The 23,300-nt window shown below is 48.9% G+C and overlaps 1 protein-coding gene across 3 annotated transcripts; it reads left to right on the forward strand.

Annotated features, from left to right (window-relative positions):
- Positions 1-6,477: 6,477 nt before the first annotated feature.
- On the forward strand, positions 6,478-21,759 carry LZTFL1 (leucine zipper transcription factor like 1). Of its 3 annotated transcripts, none has more exons than XM_027038522.2 (11): positions 6,478-6,634; positions 8,970-9,094; positions 11,346-11,540; positions 13,390-13,450; positions 14,773-14,841; positions 16,466-16,531; positions 16,618-16,695; positions 19,015-19,191; positions 20,200-20,303; positions 21,329-21,389; positions 21,469-21,759. In XM_027038522.2, the coding sequence occupies exons 1-10, from the start codon at positions 6,632-6,634 to the stop codon at positions 21,345-21,347; spliced, it is 897 nt and encodes a 298-aa protein (XP_026894323.1). In that variant the 5' UTR covers positions 6,478-6,631; the 3' UTR covers positions 21,348-21,389; positions 21,469-21,759. The 3 variants fall into 3 exon arrangements, with proteins under 3 accessions (XP_026894323.1, XP_026894322.1, XP_026894321.1); XM_027038521.2 differs by having other exon boundaries at positions 21,489-21,759; XM_027038520.2 differs by having other exon boundaries at positions 21,329-21,759.
- The last annotated feature ends 1,541 nt before the right edge of the window (positions 21,760-23,300 follow it).

The raw sequence follows: 23,300 nt of genomic DNA on the forward strand, positions 1-23,300 counted from the left end.
TACGAGCCAATGAACGATCTGGGGGGTGGTGGAAGGCGGTGGACGGAAGACAGGTGGCAGTGGGGTCCCTGGAGACAAAAGCCGGTTGAGGGAAGCTCAGTTCGAGGGTCTGTAAGTGACCGCAAAGGAGGCACAGACCACCCGTCCTGCCCTGGAGATGTGACTTGAGGGGAGGAGCTGTGGGAAGAAGGAAGCCCCCCCCCCCTTGGACGAGGGGCATCTGAGGAAAGAGCTGGGGCTCTTAGGGCACCAAGAAACGGAAAGTGTATTCTAGAAGGCACAGAGCCTGCTGGGGAAGGCAAGTGTTGATGAGGATAGATAACAAGCAAGTTAGGGGCCCTGAAATGCATGGACTGTGGATCAAATGTGGATCAAGGGGTTTGGGAATCAGAGCAACAGAAAAGGGATGGAAGGAAGGAATAGTCCACGTGGCACTTCCGGGCGAAGGTGCCCTGGTGCCCCGCTGTGGCCGTGCCGTCGGGAGGTGTGACAGTGACACGTTCTGGAGGGGCTGGGAGACCGTGCTCCTGGCTGCTGTCCTCCACAGATCCACCCAGGTCCCAGCCTCGCTGTCAACTAGCCGCTCAACCCCGCAAAAGTTACCTATGCTCACTCAGCCTTGATTTTGTCCCTTCGAGAAGGAGAGGAATCATGGTATCTATCTCATGGAGTTATTTTGAGGATTCCATTAAATACTGCATTTAAGGGGTGCCTGGGTGGCTCAGTCAGTTGAGCATCCAACTCTTGATTCTGGCTCAGGTCACGATCTCACAATTTTGTGGGTTCGAGCCCCACGTCAGGCTCTGTGCACTGACTGCGCTCAGAGCCTGCTTGGGATTCTCTCTCTCTGCCCCTCTCCCACTCGTGCTCTCTCTGTCTCTCTCCAAATAAAGAAATAAACCTAAAAAAATACTGCATTTTAGATAGGAAGTGCTTGTTACTGGGACACAGTAAGTATGTAACAAATGACAGCTATGATTCCCTTCACAGAGCGTTTAAATATATATCCATTTTAAAGAAGCAAATATTCACAATATTATAAGTTCTGAGTCTTTACAAGACACATTGAGCATATGGACAGTCTCTCAACACACAGACAGAAGAACCTGCTTATTGGATACAAGCAGAGACCCTAGTAAAAAACGAACTCCAGTGTGTCGCACAAAATCACACGTAGAAATTCATACTTTAAATTTCTTAAAATGCACACGTGTTTCTATACTGTGCAGACAGATACTAAAGTTTGTGCTGTCGTTTGGTTTACGCGCACATCTCACTGTTGTTAAGAAAAGACCAAATTTTATCAGCTAAGGGCGATTCGAGACCATTTATCTCCGATCTAACCATAAGGGCATCCATCCCGTGTGTTCCATGTTCAAAGTCATCCGCCCTGCCCGCCCCCCCGCCCCCCCACACACAGGTTGGTTTGTAGAGGATTTTATGAACGGCCCCTACCGCGTTCCCCTGCCCACCCAGACCTGAAAGGGACAAACTCTGTCTGGCTTACTGTTCCCTTCCCCACAATGCATTTCATGGTCTTCCACGAACAATTGCTGGAGGTGACCACCACCTGTACTTAAATGACCTTATGTGACCTCAGTTGCTCTGAGGTGAGCCTGGAGATCTAACGCAAACGGATATGTGCATGAGGGGCTGTGGAATAAGGATTAGGGGCATGCCCCCAGGTTTACAACCAATGTCTCTTGGACTTCCCGAAAAGGCATTCTCCACAACCAATTCCTAACATTTTCTTTGGGTAGGCTTTCCTTGTTTGATGGTTTGGGTGTTCGTTTCCTGTGGGGTGTTTCAGTACATGGAGATAATCGCTGAAAGAAATCTATCCTTTGGGCTAAGAAATTGCTGTCATCTACATAATCTTAAAGCGAGTTGTAGTATTTTATGGTGAACCACTTCCTTGCCTGACCTCTTTTAATGCATGTGATAGTGATTTCCCTGGTCGAATTTGTCAGTGTCCTCCACTCCTCGGCCAGTCACTAGAGCATTCTGAAACCAACCGACTGAGGGAGTAAACAAGCGGAAGAACTGAAAAAATAATCTCTCGCCCGCAAGAGACCCACGCAGAGGCCATCGGTCCCGTAAAGTCTCTTTCAATCCTGGCTTCTTCCCTTCTTCAAAGTCTTGGGTACTTTCTCAGCCGTAACTGGGTCACGTTGGGGAAACTGGGGAGGACCGGTTACGTACAAGAAGCCCTCTTCCAAAGACTCTGCCTTATTCAAGAGAATCCCCCACAACGATTTTCCCCTAACCACTCCTCGCCCACTACAAGGTCGGTGTCTCTCCGACTTTCCCCTTCCCTGCATCACCTTAAGATTTTTGCCTTTTCTGTGTCCCACCTGTATCATGTTTCACTAAATCCTTTTTTCTACTATTTGGTCTCGCCCTCCCCATCCCGAGCTTCAGCAAAAATCTATAGAGGAGGGAAAGCTGGGGCCTCCTGAATCCCCCATTTCTCCCCTCCCATCCTCACCATCACAACCTCAGAATCTTGCACCCACGAGGGCAGGGAGCTCTGTAAATAGTGGCAGAATGAGTGAATCTGTCAACACCGCTAAGAAGCCCACCATTATCTTCCCAGCCCTCCTTTTCCGAGTGTGGGTTGCAAATGCCCCGAAATTGGTGGTGCCAGCGTGTTGGGTTGGTAACCTGGGAACTCACAAAGGGTCTCATTTTCTAAGAATCCAAAAAGACAGAGCTGGTCTTCATTTTATTTATGTTGAACTCTGCTGAAAAGTATATAATGACCTCATTTGGATGCCTCCTATCTACTCCTTCCAGATTCACACACACACACACACACACACACACACACACACACACACTTTTTAAATGGTCACAGCAATGAAAAAAAAATAGGGTGAGGCTAAGAAGTTCGCTGTCAAAGTAGGGTGGAGTTCTTCTCCCCCGCAGCTCGAATTGTTTGCTCTGGTAATCAACCCAAGCTTGTAAACAACAAGCTCAGCCTCTTCGTGAGCCAAATTCATCAAGTTAGGGCCAAAAACGCATGTTCACATTTGCTGACACTGTTTGGACAGCTTATGTAACAACGATCAACCCAGCTGGGTAGACGGGCTAACCGTGATCGTTGTAACATCCCCGGTGCCGAAGATTTCAGATTCAGATGGAATTTTCAATGAAAACGACTACCTGATGCAGCTTCCCAGAACAACTCGAAAAATGCCCAGGCCACAAACATACTCACAAGTGACACGCGTGCATTATCTTCCCACTCTTTCTGTCCCCCAGCGTTAACGAGCATTTAGCGAACACAGGAGATCGCATGAAAACACACTTCAGTTTCCTTAGATACGCACAGTGCTGAACACCTTTACTTAAATGTCATAAAAGTGGTTATGAAATCCATTCTTTATCTCGCCTCCACAGCACCCAGCAAAGTGACCTTCCCCGTATGTGAACTCATGAATGTCTACGGTAGCAAGAAAGAGCCAGATGGTGAGGATGAACTATTGGGCCGGAGTACGCCTAGCCCGTAGTTGGCACTAGAAAATGGACACCATTGTCAAATTCAACAAACACTCACTCAACGGGAATGGGAGAGATGGCCTGATACAGGGGGCGTTGAACTGAGTTTGGAGGGGGTCACGCTGCAGCGGGTGGGTGTTGAGAACCTGCCCTTACGGGCCGTGCAGGGAGACTGAGATCGTGTCCGGGTCCAGATGCCCCTAGGAGGCCATGGTGAGGCGGGGCAGCCAAGCTGGTGCCTCCAGAACATTCCACCGTGCCTGGGAGTGCTCCGGGTTATACACAGGGGCGCCCTGCCAGCTGTTCTTCTTGTCCCTCAGGTTCACGGTCCTTCCGTGGTCAACTGCATGCATATCATCCCTTGATCGTGTACATGAAGGGCTCCTGGCCGCTCACCAAGGCTTTGCCAAGGCTCCTCCAAACTGGAAGACCACACCTTCTTCCACTGCTTTTCAACAGCCATGGGACACTCAGAAGCTCCCCTAAATAGAGGGTGAGGAAACTTCCAGTCACAGGCGTGGGGATAAAGTTGCGAGACAAAGCCCTGGCGCCTATATTTGGGTGGGTCAAAGTGGTTGAGAAACTCTCACCACTCTGCTCATGAGATTTGGATTCCAGTCCCAGCTCTGCTGCCTCTGCTCCTGGGCCAAACCCTTTACTTCTCTCAGCTGTCTTTCCTCATCTGAAGATGCTGTTTCCTCCTAACTCTTGTTTTGCCTGACTTGAAACTCACCCACTCAGGTCATTGCCACTTCGCCGTATTGGCCATTTAACTTGACAAACGTGTGCTCATTGCCCTGCCTCCCTTTCTCAAGCTCACATCCCTTTGTAAATTCTACAGACTCTATCCGCCACCACTCTGTTCTAGCGATGGAAGTTTCAAGTTTAGTTTTAAAAGCACTGAGCTCCCTCCTCGGGACAACCAAGCCTCGTGCATAATGTGGTACGGGCTGTATTTTGAATTAAATGAAGGTGGCAAGAGATGAAAAGCAAAATGAGATTCTCAAAACCAGAATATGATTTAACACCTCCCGGGCCAGAGTAGTTCACACCTGCCCTCTGGTTTTTCTCCTGAAAACATATTTGTATTAGCTTTCTCACAGACTCCCACTTCAGACGCCTCCACCTAGCCCTCTGAGGACTTGGACGCGTGGCCTTTGCTCTCCATCTCTGTATCCATAGATTAAGCAGATAGAAGCAGGAGTGTCAAATCCTTTCTGGACTCTCCTCTGTTTTAAGTCTCCCAGATTCTTTCTCTTCCTTTCTCCCTTTCTTTCTCTTTCTTTCAGCTTTTCTAAGGTAAAATTGACAAAGAAAATTCTAATATATTTAGTGTGCAACTTGATAATTCGTTATATATATGCATTGCAAAAGGATTCCCTTCTTTGAATGAACCAACAAGGCCACCCCCTCGTCACCTCACACATTTACTTTATTTTTCTTTCTTTTCTTCTTCTTCCTCTTTCTCTTCTTCTCTTTCTTCTTGGTGAGAACACTTAAGCTCCACTCTAGCAAATTCCAATGATCCAATGCAGTGTTATCAACTATAGTCCCCATGTTAACGTGTTATACATTAGATCCTCGGAACTTACTCGTTTTATAAATGAAAGTTTGTACCCTTTTGCCAGCATCTCCTTATTTTCCCCCACCTCCCAGCCCCCGCCAAGCACTTTTCTACTCTGTTTCTAGGAGTTTGACTTTTTCTCCCCAATTCTCCATGTAAGTAATACTACGCATTATGTCTTTCTCTTGTAGTTTATTTCACTTAGCATACCTAATACCCTGTCGGTCCATCCATGTTGTGCCAAATGACAAAATCTTGTCATTTTTTATGGTTGCATAATATTCCAGTGCGCATATGTATGTGTGTACCATATTATCTTTATCCATTCATCTGTTGGCGGACACTGGGTTGCTTCTATATCTTGGCTATTGTAAATAATGCTGCAATAAACACAGGAGTGCATATATCTTTTGGAATTAATGTTTTGGCTTTCTCTGGGTAATACCCAACGGTGGAATCACTGGCTCATAGGATATTTGTCTTTAATTTTTGAGTAACCCCCATACTGTTTTTCACAGGGCACCGTGTACCAATTTACGCTCCCACCAACAGTGCACGAGGGTTTCTTTTTCTCCACATCCTGGCCAACGCTTGGTATTTGTCACTGGACTAGCCACTCGGACAGATGTGAGGTGTTACCTCCTTGCGGTTTTGATTTGCATTTCCTTGATGATTTAGGACAGCGTTTCTTAAAGCGTGGTGCCCGACCACTCCTATGTGATAAAAACTGCAGATTCCAAGCCCCCAAGCTAGACTTCCTGACTCCCACTTTCTGGCGGTGAGACCTGGGAAGCATTTGTTCAGCAAGCTTCCCTGGTGATTCTAGGCATAACAGTTTGAAATTTGCTGCTCTGTCATCAATCTTTTTGCGCTTATTTGTTAACGATAAAAGTGCTATTAGTTTCACCAGGACTGGGGGGGGGGGGGGGGCGGGGGGGAAGGGATGAGCGTGGCAGGGAGACGGCCGTTCAAAGCTCTATCCTGGCACCTGGCAGCGCTGGGGCTGCCGGCCTAACCCAGCCACGCAGGGTCCCCTGGAGAGACAAGAAGTCAGTCCTGGGCGCCCACGCCAGGCCCCCTGAGACCACTGAAAGGTGGGGAGTCAGACGTCCAAGCCACCGCCCTCGGCATCACCAAGCCCGGGAAGAGCGCGCCAGCCCTTCCCTGCAACCCGAGGCTCCGTGGCCGGGGGTCTGGGAGGACCGGGGGGGGTCGCGCCAGACCTTGGGGGTCCTGGCGGCCTCTCCGCTCCCGTTACCATTGGCAACGGCACAGGCCGCCGGAGTCGGCGTGGCGCGAGTAGGTGGGACTTCCGGGCTCTGGAAGCCAATGCGCATGCGGCAGTCGGCGGGTCACGCGGCACTTCCTGTCGCGTGATCTCGAGGACCAATAAAAGTGCATCACTTGGGGTCACGTGTCTCCGTTCCCATTAGCAACCGGAGGCTTCCAAACAAGCTGCCCGCCCTCCGCATCTTCTGCGGCCCAGCCACCCGCGGCGATCCCCGCGCTTGACGGGGCTCCGCCTGGCCTCTCCCGCTCCTCCGGGCTGCGACCCCCGCCGCCGCCATGGTGAGTAGCCGGCCGGGCGCCGCCGCCCCGCGCGGAGGAGACGCCGAGCCGGGGCCGAGGGAGGGCGTGGCTGCCGCCGGACCCAGTCGGGCCCCTGGGCCTCCCGGCCGCCGAGGCTCCGTTAACCAAGGCCCAAGCCCCTTCGGCGTACTGGCCGCCTCTCTCCCCCGCGTCGGGTCAGCCCTCACCCCTACCTGGGCGGGCCCGGCCCAGTCACATCTCCAAGGTCGGGGGAGCTGCGGGGAACGGCTGCCAGCGCACGGCGCAGGGCGGGATTCTCGCTCCGGTCCTAAAACTCCCAAGTTTTCACACGCACACCCCTTTGATGGCAGGAACAGGTGTGTGCTGCAACGAGTTGAGGAGCGAGAGCGTGATGGAATCCAGCTTTCGGATGCGAGAGCGACTTTAAGAGTCCAAGCCCTCCATTGTACAGCTGAAGGAACTGGGGTGGTGTAACTTCTTTTGTTTTGACTTGTTCTGAAGAGGCCAGGCCTGTATGCAGAAACAGATCCATTCCTCTTTCCAGCGGATATGGCATGGCAGCCGTACTTAGAACAATGCACAGTCCTAAAGTTAGGTTCGGAAGAAAGCATGATGCCAGAGTTGGGGGGCACCATTGCCATGGGCCACTGAAATACCTCGGCAGTGAAACGAGTGTAACATTGTGTGTCAGCTGTACTCAAATTAAAAGAAAATTTTTTTAATGTTTTATTTATTTTTGAGAGACAGAGTCTCTCTTGGGGGAGGGGCAGGGAGGGAGGGAGACACAGAATCTGAAGGAGGCTCCAGGCCCCGAGCTGTCAGCACAGAGCCCACCGTGGGGCGATGTTGGATGCTTAACCGACTGAGCCACCTAGGCGCCCCAAATTTAAAAAGTTTTCTAAATAAATAAATAAAAGCCCCCGGTAATTCTAAAAAAAAAAAAAAAAGAAGAAGAAGAAAGAAAGAAAGAGAAAAAGAAAAGAAAAAAAGGTTGCTGGTGAGCTTTACAAAAGCAATTTGAGTAGGTATGGGTTTAAGGGCTAGGTGATGGCATAGCAAGGGTAGAAGGGGTGGGGATTGCAAGGGTAGTTAAAGGGAATCTCAGGGTTGAGGGGTTTTGTGTGGTTTTGAATAAGGTTTATATGTATAGTCTTCCCTGTAGTCTGAAGGGGGGAAGAAACCCATGGAATGTTGAGACGGGGGAATAATTGGTTAAATAAAGTCCTCCAGGAGTTTGAAAGAACCGATTAAGGCCCGATGAAGAAGTGACCTTCAAAAGGAGGAAAGCTCTTTAAGTTCATTTGTTGCCACCTGTCTGTTGCTTGTGAGGCCCCGTGCTTAGTACCGGGGATGGGGGTACCTTAGGGAACCAGGTGGGCAAGGTCCTGACCTTCAGAGACCCTCGTCCTAAGAAAGTTGAGACTGCAGAGGGGAGCCGTGTGGATGCAGAAAAGCCACCGTGAGGGACTGGGGGCTGAAGGAGATCATGCCCGATGGCCTTGGTGTTTGCTTCCAACACTGTGGAGAGGGTGACAAGTCTGAGACAGAGGCTTGGAAGTTAGACCTTAGTCTCCCACAGGAAGGCCATGGTAGATCATTGTTCTTAAAATAAAGATCGTTCCTGACTCATAGAGTCCCTACATTAGATATTCAATTGTGTAGTATCCTTTTCTTTTCAGCATAGCTATAAACTGAAAAACAAAAAAAAAACAAAAAAAAAACAACAACAAAACTTCACTAATTTCTAGCTCATAGTTGTCCAGCTCTCAGCTGGTTTAAAATAAAGACCACTTCATGACTATTTCAAAAACCCAGTACATTTCTTAAAGCTGCATTAGCCAGGGTAAGGTTAAGTCGCTATCATATATATCAAAACAAACAAACAAACAAAAAAACAGTGGCTTCAAGAATACCTAAGTGTGTTTCTCACTTAGCAGCCGTTTCCCTGCTCATCTAGGTCTGTAGGTCAGTGCTGCTCCACAACATTGGGTCGGGATAAGGGTCCCTTTCATCGTGCTGTCCACCCAACCCCCAGAGCACTGTCTGTGAGGTTCAGCTGAGCCACCCCCCCCACCCCGCTCCAGGTCTCAGGGAAATAGGTGCGGCAAAGACCCGACCCTGTCGGAAGGCCCATGCTCTGGAGTAGGCTTCACCTCTTCCGCTCACATCCAGTACTGAGCAGCAATCGAGTGGCCGCAGGAAGGGCTGGGAAGCGTCCTCCAGTTGGGCAGCCATTTCCCCGGGAGGAAGGGAAGAATGGAATTTGGTGGACATGTGGCAGTCCCTTCTGTATCTTCATCGTTGGTTCCTTCATCACACCTCCAAGACTAACATCTGCTTTTCTCTCTTTTAGGCAGAGTTGGGCCTAAATGAACACCATCAAAACGAAGTTATTAACTACATGCGTTTTGCTCGTTCCAGAAGAGGCTTGAGACTCAAAACTGTCGATTCCTGCTTCCAAGACCTCAAGGAGAGCAGGTATCAGAGGACTCAAAGGGAACCCCAGGGGAAACCTGGATCCTTTCCGGTATCCGGTGTGGGGATATGGCTGCGGAGGCCATACGAACCATTGCCGGGATTATCATGATCGGGTCCCCCCTGAGAGTGACTCCACCAAGCCCCGTGGATAGGTGAAATTCGGGAAACCGGGTTGTGGTGGGAGCAATCTGTTACCAAACGTACACATAGGATAATGATGAGATTGCAAAGTTTCTAAAGGGCCGTCAGGAAATGGTGAAGTGCTTGTAGGTTAATGATTGATTGCCTTGCTGTATTAAAGATCCCAGAACTTGGATTACCTGAGCTATTAATGAAAGGATTCGAGCCATGAGGTGTGGCAGTTAGCAAGAAGACACCTACGCTGTTGATACTGAAGACCTGGGAGGGGGGAAAACAGCAGGAAACCACAGAAAGCTTGCGCTGGTACCGACACTGTTCGTGGGTATACGGCAAGAGATGATCATTAGTTTGGTTGAGCCTGTCGTGGGATGTAATTAAAGTCCGTGGAAAATTCATATTTGATCTGGAGAAACATAGGGAAACCAATGAAAGGAAAGGACTAAGTAGTAAAGAGACCCCAGATTACTCGGGGATCAGACTTTGGCACGGTTAAATGTCAGATGAGATGGAAATGAGAAAGGCCTCCGCGTGAGCCACACGTGTCGCAAAGCCACGCGCGGCACACGATAGGGGACGCCACCAGCTGTAGACCGTTACGTGTTCGACCCACCGATGTAACCTGGTCAGCTGGTCTCCTGACCCCCAGCAGATGAAAGCAACAATTGCACTGGCCCGGCTGTGAGCCACGGAAGATACTTCGTCACTCACTTTATACAGCGAGTGCCTTAATTGCTGTTCATAACCATGAACTTGGGTTGCCAAAAAAAAAAAAGTGGAAGCAGATTTGGTTTGTTCTACTAAAGAATAGAGGAAGATGGTTGATGTATTGAATAAGGGTGTTCCCCAAAAATAGTTGAAGTTGTGGTTTTTTTAGACTGGCTCATTCTGGCTAAATGAAACATTGAAGAATGGTAACAAATACTACTAACTTGAGTATAACTCTGGTCAAACTGGTGGGCTCTTAATTCTGTCCTTTTGGAAGTGAGGAGTGATGGGGCCATCAACTCCTGTCCCCTGAGCGGCTGAGGGTTGGGGCCAGGAGGGGAGAGACGGTCTTACTGTCAAACTGTCCTTTAAATTAGGAGCTTTTTCGGGATTCGGCTGTTGGGCATGTTGCTGAGACTCCCAGAAATGATTGTGGGCTTGAGTCACCCCCACCGTGGGACCAGGGCCATGTCACCCCTGCCTTCTGAGCCTGCATCCCCCGCCCCCATCTGGAACGCCAGGGGGTTGAAGAAAATGGCTCTGAGGTCCCTCCCAACTTAAACCTTCCCTGTGGGAGAGTGGGTTTTAATGCTGTTGTTGATGATGGCTTCCTTTTTAGGGAATGGTCAGTGCTCAGAGGAGCTGCACCTAAGATAAGTTAGTTGTTTTTTGTTGTTTTTTTCATTTGGGCCTCAAGAATGCCAAGAGAAAGGGGCGCCTGGGTGGCTCAGTCAGCTAAGCGTCCAACTCTCGGCTTCGGCTCAGGTCATGATCTCGAGGTCTCGTGAGTTGAAGCCCCGTGTCGGAGGCTGCGCTGACAGTGCAGAGCCTGCTTGGGATTCTCTCTGCCTCTCTCTCTGCCCCTCCCCTGCTCACACTGTCTCTGGCTCTCTCAAAATAAATAAATAAACTTAAAAAAAAAGGAATGCCAAGAGAAGCAGCACATAACTATTTTCTTATAATCATTTGCTACCATTGGAGTAGTTCATACAATTATTGAAATGCTAGACAAAGGGAAAGGACAGGAAAAACACTACCTTCTAGGGGACTCTCGAAACTGCTAAATGTGAGGAGACTGATTTTAGCGGAGATTAAAATAAAAACATGTTTCAACCGAGAACGTAAAGAAAAAAGTAAACGTTCGGGGGAATGTTTCTGAGCACCTACTTTGTATTAGAGGGCACGTACACCCGCAATTGGGTCGTTCAGACGGACACCAAAAGTGAACTGAGCTTCAGGTATCTTCAGCACGGTTTATTCATAAAGAAGATCGTTCCCGAAGAGATTTTCCCAATAACCCCGTCACCCCCTCGGTTGACCCGAATGTGGGTCTCTTAGTCTTGTTTTGTTCTGTAAACGGTTTGGGTTGTTCATCCGGAAGTCTGGGACTGTGGTTGTTCCGCAGGCTAGTGGAGGAGACCTTCACCGTGGACGAGGTGTCCGAGGTCCTGAGCGGGCTGCAGGCCGTGGTCTACAGCGAGGTGGAGTCTGAGCTCATCAACACGGCGCACACCAACGTGTTACTCCTGCGGCAGCTCTTCTTCCAAGCCGAGAAGTGGTACCTCAAGCTGCAGACGGACATCTCGGAACTTGAAAACAGGTGACACCTGCGCCTCTGCGGCTAGGACGGTTGAGGCCCCAGCACGGTCTCAGAAGTTAGCGAACGTGTGCACCGCTTCTGATCCAGGGCCGGGGCCTGAGGAAGCGTGGGGTGGGCAGCAGGACGGCCTCTGGGTACCCACCGAGTGATCTCTTAGGCGCCGCTCGGTGTCCCCTTCAGAATTCTGTTTCTCCGAATCCCGGGTGTTACAGAGGCGTTTGAGATTCATGGAATTGCTTTTCGGGCTGTTACTAATGATCCCTGCCCATTTCTTTGTTGGTCGCATTGTATTATAATGAGTCTTTAGACATAATAGGTCGATGAGGGGATGAAGATTATGAAACAACTGAAAGATGAATTCGAATACCGTCAATCCAGACCGGGAGGATTGCAGTTTTTTCTATAATTACGTTTTAAGTTATACACTTACTTTAAAATAGGAAATGTAAACAAAAAACAAAACTGTTTTGTAATCTCGAAGGTATCAAAGAGCTCATTAATTTAAACAAGGTAAAAGGAGGGGGTGCCTGGGTGACTCAGTCGGTCAAGCATCTGACTCTTGTTTTCAGCTCAGTCATGATCTCACAATTCATGGGTTCGAGCCCCACGTCAGGCTCTGCACTGACAAGAATCTGCTTGGGATTCTCTGTCTCTCTCGGTCTCTCTCTTTGCCTCTCTCTCTCTCTCTCTCTCTCTCTCTCTCTCTGTCATGTGTCTCTTTCTCCCTCTCTGCTCCTACCCACCTCCCCACTCGCACATGCACACCCTCATTCTCTTTCTCTCTTAAAATTAATAAATAAACATTAACAACAACAAATAAAGTAGGGGTGCCTGGGTGGCTCAGTCGGTTAAGCATCCGACTTCTGCTCAGGTCATGATCTCATGGTCCGTGGGTCCGAGCCCCGCGTCGGGCTCTGTGCTGACAGCTCGGAGCCTGGAGCCTGCTTCGGATTCTGTGTCTCCCTCTCTTTCTGCCCCTTCCTCTCTTGCTCTGTCTCTGTCTCTCAAAAATGAATAAACGTGAAAAAAAATTCAAAACTAGAAAAAAAAAAAAAGTAAAATGAAATTCAAACTTAGTCTAAGAGAAGCCGGGCCAGAAATGAGGAAAGACTGACCGCCCCCAGGCACGGCGGCAGAGATTGGTGAACCACCCTGGGATGGCCTTCCTGAACCGGGGAGGAAAACCGGTTCAGTCCACTGGCCGCCAGGGAGAGCTGCTGAGAAAACTTGGAGAAAGCGCCACAGTAAGCTTGGGAGAGTGGTTACCACGTCCCCTCCCAGGCGCCCGCGTGGGCCACCCCCGGGATCCAGACTGGGACCACACCGGGGCAGGGAAAGGGAACAGTCAGGTGGTTGGTTCATTCCCGAACCAGCTTTCTTCCTCAGAGGTACAGCATATTCCTTCCCAGTAGGGGTGATACTCTTTTTTTCAGTAGGTATCATGAACTAATCCCATGTCTCCGAGGCTACTTACTCTGAGAGCCAGTCTGCGTTTCTTGAACATTCACTAGCTAACGCTCGATGTAAATCATGTCTGAGAGCAGTCTCCCTCTAACACCTCAGAAATACGGAATTGAGGGCAAGCTGTGCCAGATTTGAACTAACACTGTAGTTTCGTTCTGGCGATTAGAGCGTATGCTCAGTAGGCGCACGATCCTAGGTGCCGTGGAATATTCAAATCGGGTCCCTGGGTTGGGCTCTGGGCCATTGGTAACTAGGAATCATTTTCGACAGGGTGCTCTGTTCTCTCCGGCGTGTTGTGGGAGATCGGTGCCAGTGGTTTTATTCTTCTGTGTCTGGGATGCAAATCTATTTTAAATGGATTTTTTTTCACATTTGTATCTTCCAGAGAATTATTAGAACAAGTTGCAGAATTCGAAAAAGCAGAATTTACGTCTTCGAATAAAAAGGTAATTTGGCGTCGTCCTAAGCCCACACCCTAGTGGCCGGCGTTTAGTATCCTCGAGGTGCTCAGAGCGGTTCAGAGGTACAAGTGCAAACCCTCAAAGGAACGTGTTTAATTCAAGAGCAGAATTCAAACATTCCTGTTTTCAGGCAAAAGAAAGAGAGCTTTGGAAAAAGTAACTGTGAACACTTGCTTCTGTCTCCCCCCCCCCCCCCCCACACACACTCACACACACACACTCACACACGGGATCCCTGCCGTCCACCCTGCTCCCTGCCATATAAGCTCTTCGCCCAGATGGTGCAGAGCACGGGCATTCGTCCCGGCTCTGGCTCTCTCCCCGAGTGACCTTGAGCGGGTTGCCTGAGGCAGCCGGGCCCTGTTGTGCTCCTCTGTCCAGTGGAGATGACCCTAGTAGTGACCAGTGACCTACTTCTCTTTTCACTCATTCTCGGTATTTGCCACGAGCCCTTAACCAGCCGCACCCCGAACGCTCCCTGGCGCCTGATAGAAGGATACTGCCGAGCTGAATCCACCGACATACGCCATACCCTTCCTTACAAATCAATTTGCCACTTATTCCCCCGGAGCGCGTTTCCGGGTCAGAGGGCATGGAGTCACTTGTTAATGCGCATCGCCAAACTGCCAGGGAACTTGGGCCAAGTTCTCCTTCGCCTGTGGGGTAGCTGCACTCGTGCACTTTTCCCAGACCCGGGCTCCTGCGCACATCTGTTTCAACTCCCTGAAACAGGTGAAAATTCCTGTCCGCAGAGGCTGGGACCTCTATCCGCTCTGGCTTCGAGCACCTTCCCTTCTTCCTTTCTTCCCGCCTTTCCCTTCCGTCTGTAGCTCTTTAAAGGATTTGGGGAGGGTGGGTTTCATGTGCATTTCTGATGTGTTTGGGCGCTGTGGGCCAGGCACTGTCGTAGTCACGGGATGTAGCAGAGAACCAAACCAACAAAAACCCCTACCCACCCTGTGGAGCTGACATCCAGTGGATATGTTTACACGGTGTTTTCCACTTAGAAAGTGCAATGTCGAGGGGCGCCTGGGTGGCTCAGTCAGTTGAGCGTCCGACTTTGGCTCAGGTCATGGTCTCGTGGTAATGAGTTTGAGCCCCACCTCAGGCTCGGTGTTGATGCTGTGGAGCCTGCTTGGGATCCTCTCCCTCTCTCTCTCTCTCTCTCTCTCTCTCTGCCCCTCCCACTCTCTCTCTCATAAATAAACTTAAAAATTTTTTTAAAAAGAAAGAAAGTGCAAATGTTGAGTGATTACATGTGATTTCTTCTGTGGTGATTTTGGTTTGGTTTCTTTCTTTTGTGTCAGCCCATCCTAGATACCCTGAAGCCAAAGCTTGCTCCACTAAATGAGGGCGGAACAGAACTCCTGAACAAGGTAACGCTGCCCTCGCTTGGAGAAAGGCAAACCCTCTCGTCCGGTGCCTGCACAACTGTAGGGGGGAGACCCTGAGGGAGGGGGGTTTGACAGGGGCTCGGGTCCATGGAGGATAATCAGTCCACTGTAGTCACTTTATTTCGTGGTTCCAGTGGGCCAGGAGAGGGCACTCACCTTCCAGAAAGTCTGAAGCAGCTCTTAATTGTGTCTTTTGATGGCGAAGCGAAGGGCATGGCGTTTTGGACAGTGTTTATTAACGGACATTTGAAGTTTACAGTCTGCAATAACAACGATGGGATTTTTTATCAGGAAGGTTAATAAAAATCAATTACTAATCTACGAACAATTTTCATGGCTCCTGTGTTCCCAACATTATGCTGGATGCTGTTAGATAAAGAGCAGTGTAGTCCCTAGTCTCTTGCCCTCCAAAACCTTGTGGTCTCATTGAGAAGGGAGAATTAACAGTCTAGAAACAGATAGGAGAAGGCTAACGTCTGTGCCTCAGGGTGGCAGAGAAGACAGTTCCGGATCCAAGTGGTTGAGGACAGATTTGGGGGAAGGTGGTTCCTGAGCCGGGCTGAAGGTTAAAGGCAGATTAAATTGTCTGTGGGAAGAAAAGGGGGCGTGGGCAGCAGCGAGGGCCGGAAGGGGAGCCGGCGTGATTAGGCACGGAGTGCGGTGCTCTCGGGCCCGATGCGTGTGTTGAGCGTAGGGACTGGCCTCCCTGCCGACCCTCGGATGGAGCTGCTTGGAGCCAAGGCCTCTGGCCAGTTCAGTCAGAAGCGCCTAGCGGCTTGGGTGTAGAGCGTTGCACTGATAAAGACTGTGTTTTTAGGGGGTGTCTGGGGTGGGGGCTCAGTCGGTTAAGCGTCCGACTCTTGATTTCGGCTCAGGTCATGATCTTTTTTTCAAATTTTTTTTTTTTTTTTGGGACAGAGAGAGACAGAGCATGAACGGGGGAGGGGCAGAGAGAGAGGGAGACACAGAATCAGAAACAGGCTCCAGGCTCTGAGCCATCAGCCCAGAGCCCGACGCGGGGCTCGAACCCACGGACCGCGAGATCGTGACCTGGCTGAAGTCGGACGCTCAACCGACTGCGCCACCCAGGCGCCCCTTCTCAGGTCATGATCTTACCGTTTGTGAGACTGACCCCGCATCAGCCTCTCTGCTGACAGCGTGGAGCCTGCTTGGGATTCTCTCTCCCTCTCTCTCTGCTCCTCCCCTCCCTCTCTCTCTCAAAATAAATAAAATTTTAAAACTTTAAAAGAAAAAAAAAAGGCTGTGTTTCTAGGATAAGTGCAGGTGTTGGCCGTGAAAAGCCCCAAGAGTTGCAGGATCAGCTAGGTGAGAGATGGCAGGAGAGGGAGACTTTGGAAGAAGGCTGAGAACGGAGGCCTGAAGGGAGCCTGAGAGACTGTGAAAGAGGCTTAGAGACCACGAGTGACACACAGCTGTGGAGGCCAATGGGCTGGGTGCGACTGGATGTCACCAGGAACCAGGGCACGCGGATGTTTGAGCTGACAAATAATTAAATTTAGTTTTGAAATTGAACTTTGTAGCGAAACAACTTCAAGTATTGAAAAGACCGTAGCTAAAATAATAAACCTTGAATTTACTCACAAAGGAAATTGAACGACTTCAAGAAGAGAATGAGAAATTGAAGTCGAGGCTGAAGACCATTGAAATACAGGTAACGGAGAAATACTTCACCAAAATTCTTGAAAGGGCTGCTTACAGAATGAATACTGAGGGTGTTTTGTTTAAATCTGATTACAGGCAACACAGGCATTAGATGAGAAGTCAAAACTGGAAAGAGCACTGCAGGACTTACAGCTTGACCAAGGAAATCAAAAGGTGAAAGACGTTTGAAGTGCAGTCGATGACACTGTAATGGTCTTGTGACAGTTGGTAACCACGCTTGTCACGAGGATCACTTTGAGCGGTACAGAAATCTCGGATGAATACGATGTCTGCCTGAGGCTGATAGGACATTACACGTCAGTTACCCTTCCATTTTTTGAAGAGGCGGAATAAGTTTTAGCTATCTTTGTCGTGGTTTTCTAAAAGAATAAATAGACTAAAAGTGCAACCTTAACGCGAAGCCTTAGTTACTGTTCGTTCTGCCCCTCCTCTGCCACTCCCTGAGAGGGATGCCACCACGGTCCTGCAGGGGGACATCCCTGTCCAGGGAAGGCCGGGAGAGGGCCGAAGGGGCAGGCCCACCGCTCACCCGCCTCACGGTCCCCAGAGCCCGCCAGCATACGGGATACTCTCAAGTTTATTTTTTTTTTAGCTCTTCTCCCTTTTACCTTGACCTTCCAACTACAATGGGGGGAAAGGAAATGACGAAAGGAGGGGTTTTTAGTTCATTGGATTGGTACTTGGCGTTATATATTTGAAGTTATATAGAACTTCTGATTAAGTCGGCCTTTGGCGAGTGTGACAGAATAGGGTGAATTTACTCGGTCTGCGTCTTCAAACCCGCCTCCGTCTGGTGGCACTCGTGTAACGCACCCAAATCCGGTGGTGGCTCTCCAGGCCCGTCCGAGGGGCGTGGCCGAGGATGGCTCTGCCGGCGGGAGGTTCTCGCGTGCACAGGTGGCCTTGCCGTGGACGCTAGACGCTGCCACAGACTTCCTGTCAGCGGGGCCGCTGGAGGGAGTTTTCAGCGTAGCCCCAGCTTTTCCAGTGGTTGTACCGTCATTGCTGATGTCCGCCAAACGGTCCCCGACTTGCTTCATTGCACTTCTATGGTTTCCTTATGGAAAACTTCAAACTCATACGGAAGTAGAGGGTACGGTGTCATGCACCCCGGTGCCCGTCACTCGGCTTCCCTGTCCCCTGGGGTTGGCCAGGCTGCCTTCCCGCTTCCTCCCCATCGCCCCTCCCTTCACGTTTCTTTGAGGCAAATCTCAGCCATGACGTCATTTCATCTGGAGACGTCTTTAAAATAGGATAATTCTGGGGCACCTGGGTGGCAGTCGGTTAAGCGTCCGATTTCGGCTCAGGTCAAGATCTCATGATTCATGAGTTCGAGCCCCTGGTGGGGCTGTGTGCTGACAGCTAGGAGCCTGGAGCCTGCTTCGGATTCTGTGTCTCTGCCCCTCCCCGCGCCTCGTGCTCTGTCTCTCTCAAAAATAAACATTTACAAAATGATAAAAAAATAATAAGTAAAAATAAAATAGGATAATTCTTAGATGGCTACAAAAATAACAAAGGAGAGATCTATGATTTTCAATCCTGTATCAAGGACTGTAGATTTAGAAAACAGAGCTAAACACTCCAGAGCAGCTTCATAATTTCTCAAAACAATTGCAAACATTTTTGGATGAAGAATTTCTCTTAAAACTACTTTTAAGATCTGGGCAAAAGAAAATATGTGCACGCTTTCACTAGCTGTGCAGAAATAAAACCTTCGTAAGGACCAGACTTCAAACGTGAGTGAGGAGTTTGTCGTTGGTAGTTCTGTTCCGTCTTCATATTTAGCAATTATCGACCATTTTCCTGGCCTAGTAATACAGCTTTTTCCGTTATAAGTTTATCCGGTCAAAAACAAGATCCAGCTGCTTTTTGTTGTGCCGACAGGGTGTGCAAACATGCATATTTCTTTAAAAAACAAAAACTTAAGATCTTCTACATTTAGCAAACCGTATAACCAGTAAGCATTAATTAGGCTCTCATGATATTTTAATGTAAATAATGACTAAGACCTACGTCTATTAAATTTTTGATAGAAAGTTTTCGTATTAAGTTGATTATTTTGCCATCTGTGTTACTCAACATTTCTTCAGGATGTTTTCTAAGTTGACTTTTCCAAACAGAAACCCGTCCGCCCTCCCTACCCCAGGGCACACACAACCTTGTCAGATTTGAGATCTCACCTCTCTCCTGTCCCTCTGTGGAGTTCCAGCAACGCATACATGACAATTCGCAGATTTGGAGATCAGCGGCCACTGAGCATCTGCCGTGTGCAGGACAGCGTGCTCTAGGGCCGAGGGTGACTGGGCGCACCGGCGACCCTCAGGGATCTGGAGCGTACCCAGGCCGGCCGGGGAGGCCGACGTGCATGCCCAAAACATTTGCTCTCATGTCACGAGGTTGAATGACTGTCGTAGAACAGTTGCCGGTTCGGATGTCAACGTGAAATTATGTCAGTGCGTGTGTTTTCCGTAGGATTTTATAAAGGCCCAAGACTTGAACGACCTGGAAAACACAGTTGCTGCTTTAAAGAGTGAGTTTCAGAAGACACTTAACGACAAGACAGAAAACCAGAAGTCCCTGGAGGAGAATCTGGCAACAGCCAAGCACGACCTACTCAGGGTCCAGGAGCAGCTGAGCATGGCTGAAAAGGTCAGACTTGTCCGCGTGTGTCTGCCCAAGTGGGGAGGAGGGGGAGCTGAGGGAGATGCTGGAGGACAGCTGCGGATTTACCTTGTTTTTTCTCAAGGTGTCAGCCAGTGCGTGTTAGAGATCAATCATTTCTGGGCATTGAGAGAATCTTCTGTCTTTGGCACTAAACTATCTGTGGAAATAAAAAAATCTCCACTCCTTCCTCTGGTTTGGTAAAATACTCCTGCACGGACGGCTTACGTGTGCTGCCCTGTGCCCTGCGATGCCCATCCCCACGTTGCCTGGCAGAGGGATAGGTGACTTCTCTTTAAAGGATTCTATGCCTCGAGGCACCTGGGGGCTCCGTTGGTGAAGCGTCCGGCTCTCGGATTCGGCTCAGGTCACGATCTCACGGTTTGTGAGTTCGAGCCCCGCATCAGGCTCCGTGCTGACAGTGCAGAGCCTGCTTGGGATTCTCTCTCTCCTCTCTGCCCCTCCCTTGCTCGCTCTGTCTCTCTCTCTCTCTCTCCAAAAACAAACAAACAAACAAACTTTAAAGGATACTATGCCTTGCTCTTAACTTATATGAAATGCATAGAAAACTGTTCTTCAGTTTAAGGATGAGACTCTTAAGCATACAGGGGCTAAAATGTAACTGAATGAAAAATTCTCCTCCCAGAATACTGACACTACTTGGGGATTTGGGGAAAAGCTCATGCTTATTTCACCTGAGAATGAGTTTACTGTCTCAAACAGACGTCCCACGTCTAGGGCACAGTGTGCTTCAGTCCTGCGCTAACATTGTACACGGTTATGGGTTGACAGTGTTGCTCTTTGACTTCTCGTTTGAAGGAATGTATTTTTAAGTTCGAACAATCTTAATGTTACGTAAGGAAATTTTAAAAAGAAATTAGAAAATAACATAAGCAGAATACTAGTAAAAATAAAGCCAAAATGTACGTTTTTATCAGGTGGTTCTTTCTCTCCTTCGCCGTTTCTCAGAAAAGGCTGACCTTTTTCACCACACAGGAATTAGACAAGAAATTCCAACAGACAGCAGCTTATCGAAACATGAAAGAGATTCTCACCAGGAAGAATGACCAAATCAAAGACCTGAGGAGAAGATTGGCCAAGTAAGCCTTGCTGATCCCGCGCGGCTCTCGGGTTTGCATCACTGCCGGGTTGATGTTTGTTCTTCGTGAAATCTCAGCCTGTGTCCGGAGAGGTCAGGCCAGTGGGTAGTTAGCTGCTCTGTCATTTAGTCCAGAAGCCTGCGTCTGAGGAAAGCGTTGTCCGTACTGCCCGCCAGGGCTGGAACTTCAGACACACGGTTACGATAGGCCGCTCTTGGCAACGGTCATTTAAGCAGGATATCAGAAAGGAAACCCAGCCAGCTTACGGGCGGCCTTGGCGTTTCTCCTCAGGAGTGTTCTCACAGGAGCCTAAGACCCGGCCACACTGTGCCCTCCGTGACAGTTGAGGTGCCAGAGAATGCGGTCCCTGCAGATGGGCGCCGTAGCCGGCGTGGCCTAGGAGTTCATGTTCCACGTGACACCCAGGGAGGGCCGTGTCCGGTTCCGGGAGCTCACCACGTGGGGGGACGCCTGCAGCCGTGGCCCCCACCACGCGGTCACGGTGCACCCACAGCCGTCCCGATCCGGATGTGGTCTGCTCTTCAGGCTCCTTTCTGTCCTCAGCGGGTTCACCTGGAAACTCAGCCGACATGTTACCTGGATTCCAGGGGAACAGAGCTGTAAAGTAAATCCAAGATCTGGTTCTTTAGAAAAGGGGGTTGGTTAACCTTCTCGCGTGGTCGTATCAGCACCCTGCGTCCACCTGACAGTTCGGGTGGTTACTGAGTTTCTGCTGTGCTAAGCTGCCGTGGGTCTAAGCGCCAGCTGTAGAGACTTAGAGTCCAGAAGCATCTTCACACTCGGTTGCCCCTTTCTCCCACCTGCTGCCAGAGCCGCCTCCGCGTCACCGTCACACTGCCTTGACCGGGCCCGGCTCCCACCGGAGCAGTGACTTCGAGTGAAAAACGCAACGTTGCTGGTTTGGTCACCAGAGATGTTTCGCGTAAACTCATTTGGTAACGACGACAACGACAAAAAGTATCATGACGTTATGGTCTTCCCTGAATTTTCTTATCTCTTTCCAGATACGAACCCGAAGATTAAAACCCAAAGAAGATTTCTTCTGGAAGCTGCCACAGCATAAAAGTACAAGCTGTTTCTCACCTCAGACACGTATTTTGAAGCAGTTTGTTATATTCCCTCTCTTTATTTTTCTAATATATAGACTTTGCTTCTACTATTTAGAACTAGACTCCCTATTGCAGCTACCTGATTGAGCAGAGGGGAGCCTGCTGCCTGATCCCAGCCGGCCGGCCCAGACCCTTCTGCGAGCATTCCAGGGCCTCCGTTCCGATGCAGTGAGAACTCTTTGTGGTAAAGAAGAGATTTTAGAGCGGGAAGAAGAGCCTTCTCCTTCCGCATTAGCACAAAGCATATACCATTTCAGTAAATGTTAAAAATAAAAACAGTTATTAAAGATAGTTACTACAAATAAACCTTATTTTTCAAAATCTAATTCATTTTCTCTGTTTCATCATAAAAAAAAAAGATACAAATGCCCTGAAAATGTGACCATCAACTTTTATAGGCAGTATTTTTACCAGTTAAAAGGAAAATGAACAGCAAACATGAGGATTCGATTAACTTCCATCTCTCTAGCTAAACGCTGTGTTTATCAGAGGAGGGCAGACATTTTTTGCAACCCAATTTACCATTGGATTACTGGGTTACTGATGGAGCAGTCAGATCCATCCCGTGCCGCCCAGTTAAAGTATCTGGGCTCACTGGGGCGCCTGGGGGGCTCAGTCAGTTGAGCATCCAACATCAACTCAGGTCATGATCTCATAGTTCGTGAGTTTGAGCCCCACATCGGCCTCTGTGCTGACAGCTCGGAGCCTGGAGCCTGCTTCGGATTCTGTGTCTTCCTCTCTCTCTCTGCCCCTCCGCTGCTCGTGCTCTGTCTCTCTGTCTCTCAAAAATAAGTAAATGTAAAAAAAAAAACAAAACAAAACAAAAAAAAAACGAGAGAAGGGAGGGACAAATCCGACAGGCCAGCCTCCATAGTGCATTCCTTCCGTACCTACCTCTCACCATGGACGTCACTCAATCTCTGTTCCTTCTAGAGCTTTCAGTGAGGATTCCAGTGTCCCCACGTATTTCTTTAGCCCAGAATTGATACTCTTTCCAAAAATCTGTTCCGTTACTTAAGGACCGGGATATTTGGAAACAGAACTTGCTAGTCTATTGGTCAGAAGGCATTTAATCATGTTCTCCCTGCGTCTTCCTTAGTTTGATGCCCACAGGGAAGGAAGAGGTGTTGAGAATCCTGTATCGCTGAGTAAGATTTCAACTTGGTTTTCGGTAGCGACTTTGAAATATTCTGTGTAGTGTGTTCCAGATCAATAATAAAGTCAAAAGCATTGCTGAAACCTTGAAACCTTAAAACCTAACTGTCCCACATGCAGATAAATAAATACGACATTCTTTGACATAAACCAACATGATGACTCTTCCACATACAAATACTTCGTGTTCTGCTTTTGCTACTTTTCGCGTGTCTGTTTAACTCCGGTCTTTAGCAAAATGAAGTGTTAAACGTTTATTTTTTGCACACTTACCTAGTTTTGAGATTTCCCTCATTTGACCAAGAAAGCAAGCCTCTTTGGTCTATATATTCTGGGTTCCTAAGAATGTTGGCTCGAGCCTTGACTGAACTTTCGATTGTGCTGAGCTGTCTAGATGGTGCATTCCTGGCTGTCAGGACGCAGCTTTGGCTCAGCTTAAAAATTCAAGGCTCCTGCTCAATTATGGCTCAGACCTTTTGATGACAGAAGAAGCATAAAGGGGTTTTGTTACTAATTTCTGCTGTTCAACATTTAAGGGCTTGTTTTTTCTCAGTATGCAGTACATTCTGAGTCTAGAGTGAGTAATCCTATTTGATAAAAAACTTTGCTATTCGTTATGTCTATTCTTATGAACCGAAACGATCCGTAGAGATGCTTACATTTTTAAATGGCATGCACACATTGGACACTAATGATTCTTTCGCTGATGTAG

The sequence above is a fragment of the Acinonyx jubatus genome, chromosome A2, assembly GCF_027475565.1.
Source record: "Acinonyx jubatus isolate Ajub_Pintada_27869175 chromosome A2, VMU_Ajub_asm_v1.0, whole genome shotgun sequence".
NCBI lineage: Eukaryota > Metazoa > Chordata > Mammalia > Carnivora > Felidae > Acinonyx > Acinonyx jubatus.

What these genes read in the sequence shown, in the direction of transcription:
- LZTFL1 (XM_027038520.2), top strand. An exon ending in CAAGACCTCAAGGAGAGCAG is followed by an intron (nt 9,095 to 11,345) that starts GTATCAGAGGAC and finishes GTTGTTCCGCAG; the next exon opens with GCTAGTGGAGGAGACCTTCA. An exon ending in TGAAGACCATTGAAATACAG is followed by an intron (nt 16,532 to 16,617) that starts GTAACGGAGAAA and finishes ATCTGATTACAG; the next exon opens with GCAACACAGGCATTAGATGA.